Raw genomic sequence first — 15,086 nt, forward strand, 5'->3', positions numbered from 1 at the left:
TGGCAGATATGCCCTTTTTGGAAAGCTGGGGAAAAGTGTTCTGGGCAACCTGGAAATGAGCATGCACAGCTGTCGGAGCTGGCATGTGGAAAACAGGCTTATGTCCATTTGAGCCGCTGCAGGGAGCTGAGATGTAGGATATATGTCAATGGGCTGACTTCTGACACACAGGCTTTAACTTCCAATGAAAGAAGGAAAGGAGGACAAAACATTTTGTGTGCCTCCATTGCCTTACGACTGACTCACTGTTCTCCCTTACTCTGATATGGAAGAGGGTTAATTTATGGATCATGAATCTGAGGGATGAGAGGGGATCTGACTGAACCCTTATGACTGCCTACACTCCGTGGCCAGTTTATTAAGTACACCACCCCATTCACGAAAACAGTTCACTCCTACTGACAGTGAGTCACGTGGCCATGGCTTGCTATACAAAGCAGGCAGACAGGAATCGAGGCATTCAGTTACTGTTCGATTTAATGTTAGATTGGGAAAAATGGATGACCTAAGCAACTTTGTGCGTGGTATGATCGTCGGTGCCAGGTGCGTCGGCTCCAGTATCTCAGAAATGGCCGGCCTCCTGGGATTTTCACGCACGACCGTGTCTAGGATTTACCGATAATGGTGCAACAAACAAAAAACATCCAGTCAGCGGCAGTCCTGTGGGAGATAACAACTTGTTGATGAGAGGTCGAAGGGGCATGGCAAGAATCGTGCACGCTAACAGGCACGCTACAAGCAGGCAAATAACGGTGCAGTACAACAGTGGTGTGCAGAACGGAATCTCGGAATGAACAACTCGTTAGTCCTTGTCACAGATAGGCTATTGCAGCAGACGACCAGTCCAGGTTCCACTCCTATCAGCTAAAAACAAGAAGAAGCGGCTCCTGTGGGCACACAATCACCAACAATGGACAATTAAAGAGTGGAAAAACATTGCCTGGTCCGATGAATCCGGATTCCAGTTGCGTCATGCTGATGGCAGAGTCAGGATTTGGCATAAGCAGCATGAGTCCATAGCCCCATCCTGCCTGGTGTCAACAGTACAGACTGTTGGTGGTGGTGTAATGGTGTGGGGAATGTTTTCCTAGGACACGTTAGGTCCCTTGATACCAATTGATAAATGTTTCCATGCCTTGATGAATTCAGGCTGTTCTGGAGGCAAAGGGGTCCGACCCAGTACTAGATGCCTAATAAACTGGCCACTGAGTGTATATCCTATGTAAAAGGTAAGATGGATTACAGAAATGTGTAAGGTGAGCTATCAAAGGAGAATCAGAGAAAATACATCTGAATATCATTCCTTTTATGGCACCTTTGCATGATCAAAACAGGAAGATATAATGTATAGTAAGGCAAATGGTATGTAATCCAGGGTGAGATAGTGACTACACATCAAGGTGGAGCCTGAGTGCCAGCCTCCCAGCACTTACTTCTGGTCACAGGCAGTTTAACTTCCCAATAGCCTTTACATGGCAAGTGAGCCTGAAAGAATGCCATGCCCAAACCATTTTGAATATGCCTTGGACAGGTTTAAGAATGCCTATGAAAGGTTGTGCAAACACTCAGTATTTGTAATGCCAAACTCCAAAGAGAGAATGAGATTGGTGATATTTGAAAAGGGACAGCATTCCCCATCTGCTTAAACAGAGAAAGTAGATTGCACTACACCCAAAAGTAAATCAAAGGTCTCCGTCATTCAAAACAAAAACAAGAAGTAACAGGAAGTGACAGCCTACTGTACAGGATCTTAGTTACAAAGGCTGGGTGGTGAGCAGAAAGGATAACACAGAATACCTGTGAATCAGTGTCAATACTATACTTTTTTATAGTACTACTGATATTAATTACTGCATTGTTGGGAAAGAGCTTGCAAGAAAAGGCTTTTCACTGTACTTGACAATAAAAATGTTAAACTTGAATCACTCCATAATGTGTATTGTGCGACAATTTATGCCAAGTTACGAGATATGCTTAGCTACATGACTACCTAGGATCCATACACTGGTTGAACTACCACGCTTCCATTCCAAAGCCATAGATGGCCCTATGTCTTGCCATCTTTATTCCTGCTATGGGCCTAAAAGGCAAATGGCTGAGATGAAATGGAGTAGAAAAGGGAGGACCGGGAGGAAGATGCGGCATATTGAAGGCACTGCATAAAAGTGATGCACCATTAACCTTTAATAAGGCTAAGAAAAAAGACCTGACACAACTTTTGACACTTGTGGGGCAGACTTGTGGCTGGATTATCCATTGCTGCATGTATAGCCTAAACCCAGTCAAATGATGGTTTAACTGTGACATCCAATACAGTCATTCTCTGTGGGCTATATTCCACTCAGATCCTGTTCACAGTCTATCACATGGTTTCCCCATGAATCTTAAACCACTGAGGGAACAACACAGATCTACAACTCATCATCAAAGTTGGCAAACTGACATTGAATTCCAACAGCTTTAACAGGATAGTGATCATTATATGGCTTATAGGCTAATAGTATGCCAAGCATGCCATTTAGATGGCAGTAAATAAAATGGAAAAAGGCACCCTAAAGCTGTGTGGCTCCACTAGACATTGGGTTTCTATTATGGGTGATGTGTGGGCACTGGGCATAGCAGCATACATATAGCCTACCAGTCTTACCCAATAACGGGGTGTGTGTATGATATCATACACATTGTCTGATAATGCCGGCCTAAAAAGCATCTGGTGACATCCCACCCTCGCCCCTGTTATGCAATCCCTGGCCAGAGAACAGAGGGGCCTCCCAATCTTGCTGCTGACAATCCAGTCCAGTGAGAAGGAAAGGTCATTGTTAGATATGCACAATAGACAGTCTGTTCTGAAAAAGTTCAAGAAAAAGAGCTTGCAGCTGCAGGGTCTGCCTAGTCGCAGTGATAGTGATAGCAGGAGGTACCCCTGGAAAGAAAAGCTCTGGAAAAAACTTCATCTAACAGAGAGAAAAAATATAATCCGCATTAGAGGACATAATAGGCTATGATTATGGATATTCTCACTCAACAGCATTAGTAAATCTGAGGCGGTTGCAATCTCAGAACGTTTGTAGCTAAATTATCCGTAGCTCTCAAGAACCCAAGGAGGCCCAAGTGAGTTTACAGTTGACCCTCTTTTGAATTGAATAAATGATCTCGTGCTCCACAATGTACACTTTAGTTTGGCATAATTTATTTAGCCTCAACTCACTCAGTCCGATTTAATTTAATTGTTTTGTCATTCACATTATCTACTTGAAAGAGCTCAAGTGGGGATGTAACGCTAACAACAAGGATAGCGTTACATCCCCAAAACTGTTATGTTACCAAATACGGTAAAATCACTTCAGCGAAAAATGTATTGTAGGCTATACTTTAGGTTTGTCAATTGATACAGTCGCATATAACCACGAGATGAATTTGCGCTATCCGAACTCTGACTGTACAGCATTCGAATACTTTTGCTGCAACTAGCTATATCCTCGTTAACCCTTTATAAACTATCCCCAATCATGTAAAAAAATAAAAATTCAAATGGCGACCGGCTTTACCTCAGAGTAGCGCCTCATTTCCACAGCCATTTTTACCCCCAAAAAATGCCAGCAAATATCAATCCCGTTAGATAAATTGTAGCAAAAAAATAAAACGTTTCGTTTTGCCGGATAGCTGCAGCTTTCCCACTGAACTGAGAGTCATGTCTTTCCAACCAAATCCCTCCCTCCTTGAGACCTCTGGAGAGGCGAGGGCTGGACTAGTTTCCATGGAGATGGGTTGTTTGCCCCCCACTTCAATGGATCTGGCCCCATTCTCTCTATCCCACACACAAGCTTGCATCAGTTCTTTGTCTATTAAACAGTATATTTCATAGGAATGACCAAGAGAGTCAGATAGGCTCTGGAATTATCCTCAGGACATCATTATCATGTGGTCCACATTCCATTTGGATCTTTTTGACACTCTTCCTAGCCTTCTAACAGCATATAAAGAGAGTGACAGTTGGGAGTGCACAAGACAACGCTAGAGTGGTCTCAAATACACACATGCCAGAGGGGTAAGAAAGTCTTCGAGCTGAAAACTAAAGTCAACAAGTGACTATTACAACATATAAAGTGGACAGCATGATGAGCCAGTACAGTATATTTCCACGTTTGGAGAGAGAGATGTATTCATCAATAACAGCTACGAGATAACACTATGTTTAGTTCTGGAATTAATAACTACTCAACTCAGTGTGGATATTCTCTCAGGGAAACAATTAGAGAAGATTTCCGTGTAATTGTAGGGAAGGGTTTGTCAAAGACATAATTTCAGGTCAAACTGAATGACGAACACACAGTTAATGATTTGGAAGACAGATGCCATGATTAGTCCAAACCAATTAACATAATACTTAACAAAAAACAAGTTAACAAAACACTTATTTTACTAAACTATTAACAAGATCCATTAAATGTGTTTTTGACATTATATGTAATTATACTAGGACATTATACTGGTTGGAGACATATCCCAAAGTAATAATTCAGATATTCAAAACAGTGAACACATGTTCACTGAGGACAGTTACCAGAATACATGTACATATTAGCAGATGTGATTCCTTGTTGTTGGACTGCAGTGTGGATCCTGTCGCTCTGTGGTTAGTTTTATATAAGAGGGCTCTAGACAGGCTTAAACCTCATGCTCTGCTCTCCCAACATTAAGCCTCCCAGAGCACACACGCATGTTGAGAAACAACACTGCAGCCTGAGTCCAGACTAAACAATACCCAAGGGGGAGGATGCCTGCTATTAAGATCACCATACCCAAAGTTGTGTCTGTTTTTCGCTTTCTTAAGTGTAGGTTACCTCCAAGCAAAACAGCCTTTTTAACAATCATTGTTGTAATTGTTGAGGTTTTCGTTCTTTGTTATCAAAGAAACATTTGGTCGGTAAACAATATGTGTATGGTCCGTAAACAGTATGTGCCCTACCTTTACACTACTGATTTCTGGAACATTTTCGATGCACTTAAGAAAAGCAGGAAAAAATACAAACAAGCCACATGAATTCAAAGTATTGGAAACATGCATGAGTCAACACTCGAGTCCACTCAACCTTGCTCTGGTTAAGGGAACAGCTATTGAGCCACAGCAGAATTTGAAAAAGAACTGAACATTTCTATCCAAAACCATTGGCACGAAGTCTACAATCAATAATCAATGTCCCCTTTCACAGGAAAGGATGCAGAAGACTGAAAATGGTCATTATAAAGCCTGTCTTTCATATCTACTCTATAATGAAATGCCTAATCATCACAAACAAATGTCAGTTTACAGCTTACCCATAAACCAATTCTCTCATCAAACCCTCTGAGCATCAGCAGTAGAAACATAGATGGGGGAGATATCAAATATAAAGCCATTCCACTGGGCACAGACATCAGTTCAATATCTAGTTTCGATTTACATTTGGTTGAGTTGTCAACTAATGTGAATGCTGCGTGAAATCAACAAAAAAATGGTGCCATGTCATTAGATTTAGGTTAAAAGTTGGGTGAAAAATAGAGGGAATTCACTTACACTGATTACTATTTTCAAATCCAAATTTTGTTGAAATTATGTGGAAACAATGTTGATTCAAAATGTCTAGTCGATCTACCTGTCATGAATAGAATCCACACCATATTTCTACCAAGTCTCCAACTACAGTATGTATCATATATTTTACTCACAGTATGCACTATTTCATACACCCCCCCCGGAGCATCCTTTCATTCTACTGACTGAGGAACGGAGGAAGTCGTAAGATGCAGACATCCGACTCATGTCCCATAACATGTCTCCAGGAAGTCCACAGCTTTGTCAGTATGTCGTTTTACTCTGAGATCTAACTATACTGAATACTGAACAAAAATATAAACGCAACATATAAACATTTCTACAATTTTACTGAGTTACAGTTCATATAAAGAAATCAGTCAATTGAAATAAATTCATTAGGCCCTAATCTATGGATTTCACATGACTGTGAATGCAGATATGCATCTGTTGGTCACAGATACCTTTAAAAACAAATGGGCCTAAGGATCTTGTCACGGTATCTATGTGCATTCAAGTTGTCATCGATAAAATGCAATTGTGTTCGTTGTCCGTGGCTTATGCCTGCCCATACCATAACCCCACCACCACCACTGGGCACTCTGTTCATAACGTTGACATCAGCAAACCACTCGCTCAAACTACACCATACACGTGGTCTGTGGTTCTGAGACCAGTTGGATGCACTGCCAAATTATCTTAAATGATGTTGAAGGTGGCTTATGATAAAGAAATTAACATTCAATTATTTGGCAACAGCTTGTGTAGACATTCCTGCAGTCAGCCTTCCAATTGCATGCTCCCTCAAAACATGAGACATCTATGACATTGACTTTGTGTGACAAAACTGCACATTTTTGAGTGGCCTTTTATTGTCCCTAGCACAAGGTGCACCTGTGTAATGATCATGCTGTTTAATCAGATTCTTGATATTCCACACCTGTCAGATGGATGGATTATCTTGGCAAAAGGAGAAATGCTCACTAACAGGAATTTAAGAAATTTGTGCACAAAATTTGAGAGAAATAAGCTTTTTGTGTGTATGGAACATTTCTGGGATCTTTTATTTCAGCTCATGAAACATGGGACCAACACGTTACACGTTGCATTTATATTTTTTGTTCAGTGTAGTTGTCTCTCAGACATGTCAAAGCCTCATAAAGTATAAAGAGTGCTGAGTGGACTCTGACAGCTTTGTGCTTCAGATTAGCAGAGGTGCTAGTGCTGTTTCATACTGGGAAAGACTGGCTCCCGTAGCATGGATGCACAACGAAGAACAACCTCCTGGAATCCGCTGTGGTGTTGAGAAGTCTTGTCTTCAGGGTTTCTTCTGTACAATGTAAGCAATACATTACGCTGCTTCTCTGTCAGTGTAACATGAGAAAATCAAATACAGTCCAATCCTAAATAAGCACTACTTAAAGAGAGACTGTTATTGTTTGTATAGGGATACTTTCACAAAAGAATGCAACCTTTTTCAATGCTCGGGCTCAGGAATTTGTCCACACAGTTTTGATGGCATAAATCTGTTTTCAAATCATCTCCCTGAGGTCTACAACTCTCCACCTTTTACACCTGCTAAAGCCATTCAGGCAAAGGGAAAAAACATACGACCAGGCCAGTGTTTTTTGGACCCGTCACAGGTTCAATGTACCTTGCGTAGGATCCATCGGTCATGTTCAGTGAATCCACAAAAGCCTCAGAAATTTGACAGTAACCCTCTCCAGTACACTGTTGAGCTTTCACCACACCCTTACCACAAAATATTCCTGTGAGAGCCTCTCCTCCGGCATCTGGAGATTTTAAATAGCCAAGGGCCAGCGGGTCAAGGGAGCTATGGAAATGAGGATGGGCCAGTCGCATACGAAAGCCTCCAAGCAGCCAAACAGCATAGGGTCTGATTGAATCGCAAGTTTAAACTGCTTGTTTTAACATAAATATGTTTTTTTTAGGAACAACATATTCAATTTCAAGACAGGTCATGAGGCACCAGCAGTCGAGTCCTCTCATGTTGATGATGTCTCTCCAATACTACTGCCCTAAGACCTACAGCAATGAAGAGAGATGACAAGTCTCACACTATAAATACTTCCTCTCCACCTAAAGTACCAATTTGCATCAAAATAAGCTTCAGGGCCTGTATACTTTTCAGTGGTTCATCTAGTATCATAAGGTAATCATATCCATCTTCTTTTATCCCTTAGCATCATAGGGCAATAATATGATTTGATCTCATTCTGTTGCTGAGAAAAATCTCAAAATGGACAAAAAGCGGAACTTTTTGTTGACACAAGGAAAGCTACTAGAGGCATATAAACTATTCTGTGTGTGTGAGTGTTTGTTATGCATACTTGTAATAGGTGCTACAGCCTCAGGCATCACTATGGCCCCTTTTGACTGTTCTCTCCATATGGAGTCCATTTGGAATCTGTGAACCATGGAGAACGCTGTTACCAAAGGCTGGCATGAGACTTTTAAAAGATCTGCCACTGCTGTCCCCATGTACAAATAATACACATCTCCACAGATCTAAAGTTACTACCGCACATGGGATTTATTTTTCCTTTTTAATAAACACCCGCCTATGTTTTGCAGCACTGTTGAAATTGGGCAAACACTTTAGGACATGATCCTGTGCCGTATTTGTTATCAGGGAGGAAATTGGCAGCCTCCAATCACATTAGCCTTCATCCTGATTAGTTCAATGTGTTAATGGTATTATAGCTGTCAGCCTCACATACTGAAAGTAGAGGAATGTCCTGCACATTGTCTTAATTCTTGCTCCAGATGCTTTCTTAAAGGCCCAGTGCAGTCAACATTTTGTTAAATCTGTGTTTTGTATCATATTGTATAACAGCTGTTGAAACTAATACTGCAAAATTGTGAAAACATTTGATCAGTGTTATTTCCTGATAATTGGTGGTTGAAAATACAATCTACACAGGACCTTCTAATCAGCTTGTTTGCATGGGTGAGAGTTTTGGCTTACATGTGTCATCACCAGGCGGTAAATTGCTTAATAATAGACCAATAACAAAGAGAGTTCCAAACCTCTCTGCCAATAACAGCTAGTTTTAAGTTTTACCCTCCCCACTCAGACCACTCCCAGACAGTCCAAGCAAAAACTAGCTCAATCATTTTTTTGCTAAAAAGTATTTCTGCCCATTTTAATGAAAAAATATTACAGTAAGTTACTTAATTGTTACTCAGAAATGATTTGATATTGATATAAAAACGGCTCCATTGGGCCTTTAAGAATTACAGGATAAACACATGCATGGAAGTATTTATTCTCCCTTATGAAAGAGATTTCTATTCTGAGAATGGGCCCCTCCTTAACCACAGTATTTACTCAAGAGATGTCTAATAATTCATATTCTAAACATCGGAAATCATTGTACTGTTATAGACAGGAATAAATCATACCAAATAGCCCATCATCAATTTCAAGCACAGGGAGTAACTGCTCTGCAAGGACCTACCTATACACTCTATTATCTTGCATTTCAGTGGCATTGAAAGGTTTTTCCAGACAGCAGCCATGTTAGTCTGACCATGGTCAGACTAACCTTGGGAAGGTTCTGACTGAAGCTTCTCCTGGAGGGATGCAGCCTCTATGAGCCTTGAAACGATTCCCACTGTCTGACACTGAGGCACTGAAGGGGGGATTGAGGAGACAGACCCTCTCCGTCTGTCATTAACCAAAGAGGCACAGATAAGAGCCTGGCCCTTAAAACACAGGATGGGTCCTATTAAAAGGAAGTACCTTGGAGTATTGTTTTTGTTTGGACATGCAATAATTCAGTTTGAAAGAGTTTCAGGTGAAAGAGTAGTTCTAATACTTTTACTTTCGTCCAGAAGCCTGCATTCCCTCAGGCATGAAGCAACATTTTAATACTTCAATAAAAGCATACTGCAAAGAAAGAATAAAATTCACCCAAATTGACTGATATTCAAATGGTAAGAATGGTATAAAAGATTCATATATTATTATTTCAGTTAAGATGCCAGATTGGGTACTTAGGGTAGTTCCTATAAAAGGCCTAAGGCGCCCCCTAGTTTATGTTCACAGTACAGCACTTGATTTTGAGGTTACTGTATTGAATAAAACAATTTGGGGGAAACTGTTGATGGTCTTAGGTTATTAATTCAAACCAGCAAGTCACTCACATAAAAAATCTCAACCTTTTTGTGGCAATTTTTTATGATTTTCTGCATTATTGCCCACGCAAGTTTCATAAAACAGAAAATGCATGAATCAGTTTCATAAAACAGTAAATGCATTATATTAAGTTAAAACTACAATATATGGGTTTACTTTATGAATAAATTAAAAGGAAAACGATCCTTACCTTATCCTTTATACACTTATTGGAGTATTTTTCAACAATCCATTCTTTGACAACGCAAATGTAGCTCTCTTGCAGAGTATCCTTAAATCTGAATTTTCTTCACCGAGTGTAGCCTACTTTTTTTCTGGATAACGGACTGCATGCATACAAAAAAATAAAAGGGGAGAGAACAGGAAACGATGACGGCAGCTCTGCAAAAGTCATTGAAAAGTAACTAAATGATCACTATTGACTTGTATGATATCAACATACTGTCATTAGAGATCAATTTTATTTGCAAATGTATCCTGTAATTTTACTCCGTGTTCTATTGTTCAATGGTGAATTTGCGAAATAGACGGATTATTTTCGTTCAGATTTCGTGTCCTCTGGGCTATATTATGAATGATGGATTTTTAATGCATTAATACAATGTAAATCCATTGGTTATTGAAATTTCTCATCAGTTGTAGCATTGATGCTTATCGCACTATGCATAGCAAAGCCCTGTACTAAAATGATCATATTGATAGAACTCCGAAGGTATAGAGTACCTGCCATTTTGTGCGCCTATCAATGTCTGCATTAGTGCAATCTGTTTTTTTGCGCCTATCAATGCGATCATCAATTTTGGCTAATGTATTTGACCCTTTATATTGAAGCACGACTCCTGGAGGATGGTCTAGGAATTTGACATTGTCAGCATTAAACAAAAGCATTATAAATATTACAGAAATGTATTTCAAATGTGATGTTATCACAGATAAGAGTTAACACTTTCATTAGGTCACCCAATAGTGGCATTTTCTACCCACTTTACAACCACCCAAGCTATCCCAAATGATAATTAAAAAATGTTTTACATCAGTGTAAAAGACAGATGGTGGCACCAATACTGTCTAACAAAAGACAATGACAGTTATTTAAAGTTTGAATAAAGGAGGGTCTCATTCATGTATGATTCATGTCAAATGTATCTAAATGGAGAGGAGTAGAAGCTGAAAACAAAACAAGCAAGGTGCAGAGATGGTGTACATCTACTCTAGCCAGTGACAGCTGTGGGCTCTGACTACAGTAACACACGTATATTCAAAGGAGAGGACTAATGTTTACATTAAATGTACCATCAGATGATAACTGTCATTAACTGTCAAAATGTCTCCCAAATGCTACATTATACTTAGCCTTACAGGAGAACATGATACAGGAGTGTTCACACCACGAAATGCATACATCTGTACATCAACTGTTGTTTAGGGTAAAAGGTTGGAAATAAGTTTATACATCACTTCTTAAAAACATGCTTTTTGACAAGAGACTGATGTTACACATTTTTACTGTTTCCAACTCATTCCCTTCTTCTGTAGTTTAGGTAGCAGATGTTACATTTATTGTAGATGTTTTCATTAGTTTGAGTGATTAATTTTGGTATGATATTTTTTTGTTTGTTATTTACTCTACCCTCAAATGTCTCACCTAATTTCATTGGTGACTTTGCCAACATTACTGTTATCAGAAGCTACCAATATTACTGTAAAAGAGTGCACTGTCACCCATTGTTTCTACTTTATCAAAAGCCAAATATCATCATCAGCTTGTGCAAAATGGCACATATCATCCATTGGGGGGGGCAACAAACTAACATCTAACTTTCTATTAGTATTATTAAATCAGAAAGTATACAAAGTCATACAGACACTGGCATTATCTTAAGCCAAAGGTCTCAAATGCAACGCCCCACTTCAACCTACTGATGCAGAGACTCTTTACGATCACCTCCTGAATACATAGAGCTATATGATCACATTTCATGAAATACAGGTCCAGTTGAGGAACAAAACACCAATAAGGATGAAGCTCGGAAGTTGGGGAAAGAATCAGACAAAATAGAAAAGAAAAAAAAAAGGAACACCCAGTCACAGTAACATTTTTTGCTTCACCCCAGGTTTTTGTTTCCTGGGGATGGGTTTAGCTGAGCACCACATGGCGGTCAAACACAGACTTCCTCTGTTCCTGGACCTGCCTCCGCCAGCGCTGCTGAGCGTGCTCCACTTTGTTCAGCATGTTGGGGCGAGAGGCCGAATGAGACAATACGTTGTGGGCGTTGGCGAAAGGCTGCTGGTCCTGAACCCAAAGAGAAACAGACATTACAGTGAGGAGGACAGTGAAATTGTGACAAGCTAGAGTTGACCTTTTTTTAGAAACATTTCCAAACATAATTCTCTATGAGCTATTCATCAAATTTACAGCATGAAAGAAATCTGAAAACATCACCACATACATTGCCCCAACAAGTCACACAATACGAGATCCACAATCAAACAACAAAAATGTCACGGCTACAACAACTGCTTTGACTTAAAGGCCACCACTATATTTGGGATGGGCAACATGCACACATACCCCGACATCATCATCATTCTGAAGCTGTGAGTGTCCAAAGAGCCTCCTCTTCAGCATGGGTTCCAGCAGGGTCAGGTACACCATGTAGAGGAACAGCAGGCCCAGGATGGACAGGTAGATTATGATAGTCACCTGGAACACAGTGGACACAAATCAAATGAACATTTTATTTGTCACGTGCCACATACAACAGGTAGACCTCACAGTGAAATGCTTACTTACGAGCACTTAACCAACAATGCAGTTCAAGAAATGGAGTTAATAAAATATTTACTAAATCAAAAAGTTACATGTACAAGACAATAACGAGGCTATATACAGGGGGTACCGAGTCAATGTGCAGGGGGACAGGTTAGTTGAGGTAATTTGTAAAATGACTATGCATAGATAATAAACAGTCAGTAGCAGCAGTGGAAAAACAAAGGGTGGGGTCAATGTAAATAGTCCGGATGGCCATTTGATTAGTTGTTCAGCAGTCAAACTCATTAACCCATCAGGCCTTGGCTGCCTGCAACCCATTGACTCCATTTCAGCTCCACAATAATAGACAAGAGTTGACTGGTTAGTAGCAGAGCACATGTGCCGATGCTATCCCACTTTGGCAACATCGTTGCGATATCCCATCGCCAAAATCGTAATGTCTCCTGTGTGTCAGGAACATTGAATAAAATTATATTTGAACCTACTTTGCCTGTTGTCCTTCTGCCGTTGGCAATTTAAGCAAAAAATATCCACATGAAGTATGAAGAATCATCTCCTCTCTGCTTTACCACATACCATGGCAGGACAGTAACGGCACATGTGCGGCTAGCTGGTCGGTAGATTTCCCAGACTTACCTTGATAGTTCCAGAACTCCTCTCCTCATATTTGCATTCACAACGCAGACAGTACGCCTCTACATCCTTTCCATCAACTGGCATTGGCTCCACAACATGAAGGCAGTTACTGAAAACAAATATACAATTAAATCAAAATATGTCTTTGAAAGCACAGTGAGGTTGAAGTCTGTAACAGTTCTCCAAATATGATTTGAGATCATTCATGACATTGTAAAATTAGTTAGCCTACCCATACGTTCACCACACCTCAGACAGTGGTCACGTTCCACTGCATGCATCAACCAAATGGTTGCATGCCACATCATAGACTGTCATCGATTGACAGATTGTTATAACATATAGTGTGGTTAGCAAATTGGTAAAATACCCATCCAGGCGATGTAAGATCTGGCAACGTCTAACCAGTGGAACGCGACCGGTATGTAATCATCTTTAAATTACATCATGACAACACAACATACCAATCCTTTAGAGATACATTTTGTTTGTAGATCTGTCCATCGATGTCTCTGTATGGTGGGCAGGTACATTTACACCGGATATCCTCTGAATTCTATGGGAAAAGGAGGGGAAAATGTTCAGGCTGTGATATCAGAGAACATGTAATGCCATATATGGTGATATAACTAGCTGCCTGCCTCCTAAAATAAGCTTACACAGCCAGTGGGAATAATCATATTTACTGTAACTGTACAGAGCAGGTTACCAGCTAGCTAGTTAGCTAACTTATCCATTGACTGTCGTCACAAGAAAGGACATACTAGCCTGATCCATATTTGGCTAGCTAGCTAACTACAGTAACTAGCCAGCTGCTGCCTCAACACCTAGCATTAAACAATGTCAATATAAATTGCTTTTATGCATTTAAAGCAGATGATAGTCATGTGAACAACAACAGAGCCTACCTTCGCATCCGTCGTCTGTGTTGACATCAATAACAAACCAACAAGAGAGAGCAGCTTGAAGGCAACGCTCGACATTTTTCTATGTTGAAGAGTACCAGAATACAAGCTATTAAGAAACTGGAGAAACGATATACTGAAATCAGATACACGTTTTTTTTATAACTGACAACAATTCTTCTGCTAGCATCAAACATTTCCTTCGACTGATCAGCTGACATCTCTTCCTGTGCGCGTAAATAGCATTCCCCAAACAGCTGGTCGGAACAAAACCTATAGCAATGATGGCCTTTCTTTGAGGGTCCTTGCTATCCGGAATCCTTGGGACGTGCATACCCCTCTTAGATTATCTCATAGAACAAAGCGTATAAAATCGCCTAAACCTGCGTTTACAACAGACCTTATTTTTTGGCGTTTATCCAAAAACCATACGACGAACCATGGCGAAGTTAGAGCCTACAAAAAGACGCCATTACTATTTATCTTTATAAAGTTACAATGTAAAAGGTTATGGCAGATAGCCAGGGCGTCAGGTAGCCTAGTGGTTAAAGTGCTGGACTAGAACCGAAAGATCGAATATCCGAGCTGACCTTTTAAAATGTTAACTTTATAAAGATAAATGTAATGGCGTCTTTTTGTAGGCTCTAACTCCGCCATGGTTCGTCGTGTGATTTTGGATAAACGCCGAAAAATACAAGGCAGTTAACCCACTGTTCCTAGGCCGTCATTGAAAATAAGAATTTGTTCTTTACTGACTTGTCTAGTTAAATAAAGGTCAGATTTGACCGGATGTATAAACGTGAAGCATCCGCTTGGCGTTTCCACTCACTACTAAATATGGAAGCCCTCTGGCCGGCAGTGGGAAAATATGGATTTGTGTTCCCAAACTAAAAATATGTTATGCAGACTTTACCCATTGCCAAAGTTGTAAGAAACCGCGTTTAGGAGTGCAAAGTCGAATTGAGTTATTGCACACGCACGTTCCCTAACGGAAATATGCAGAGGCCAATAGGATCTCCCTAACTCCTTGCTTGT

The 15,086-nt window shown here is 40.2% G+C and overlaps 2 protein-coding genes across 4 annotated transcripts in view; both read right to left on the minus strand.

The window, feature by feature from the left end:
* dennd2b (DENN domain containing 2B) overlaps positions 1-10,305 on the minus strand; it is a 76,617-nt gene extending 66,312 nt beyond the window's left edge. Inside the window, exon 1 of one of the 3 annotated variants that reach the window (XM_036980948.1) lies at positions 9,928-10,305. The gene's annotated coding sequence lies outside the window, so the exon portion shown is untranslated. Of the gene's footprint in view, positions 1-3,548; positions 3,716-9,927 lie in introns of those variants that run through there. The other 2 variants (XM_036980949.1, XM_036980947.1) reach the window with 2 other exon arrangements.
* A 529-nt stretch (positions 10,306-10,834) lies between these two features.
* tmem9b (TMEM9 domain family, member B) lies at positions 10,835-14,777 on the minus strand. The gene is made up of 5 exons (XM_021607622.2): positions 14,055-14,777; positions 13,611-13,702; positions 13,147-13,255; positions 12,310-12,441; positions 10,835-12,030 (listed from the first exon to the last, which is right to left on the minus strand). Exons 1-5 carry the CDS (start codon positions 14,127-14,129, stop codon positions 11,875-11,877), a joined length of 564 nt encoding a protein of 187 aa, XP_021463297.2. The 5' UTR covers positions 14,130-14,777; the 3' UTR covers positions 10,835-11,874.
* Positions 14,778-15,086: the final 309 nt, after the last annotated feature.

Source organism: Oncorhynchus mykiss, chromosome 6 (genome assembly GCF_013265735.2).
Source record: "Oncorhynchus mykiss isolate Arlee chromosome 6, USDA_OmykA_1.1, whole genome shotgun sequence".
NCBI classification, from domain to species: Eukaryota; Metazoa; Chordata; class Actinopteri; order Salmoniformes; family Salmonidae; genus Oncorhynchus; species Oncorhynchus mykiss.

Bases quoted from the DNA above. Each gene is read 5' to 3' on its own strand.
- tmem9b (XM_021607622.2), bottom strand. From the start codon at position 14,129: ATGTCGAGCGTTGCCTTCAAGCTGCTCTCTCTTGTTGGTTTGTTATTG. The intron at 13,256-13,610 runs GTATGTTGTGTT...ATTTGTTTTCAG, and splicing joins AATGTATCTCTAAAGGATTG to TAACTGCCTTCATGTTGTGG. The intron at 12,031-12,309 runs GTATGTGTGCAT...CTTTGGGTTCAG, and splicing joins AGAATGATGATGATGTCGGG to GACCAGCAGCCTTTCGCCAA.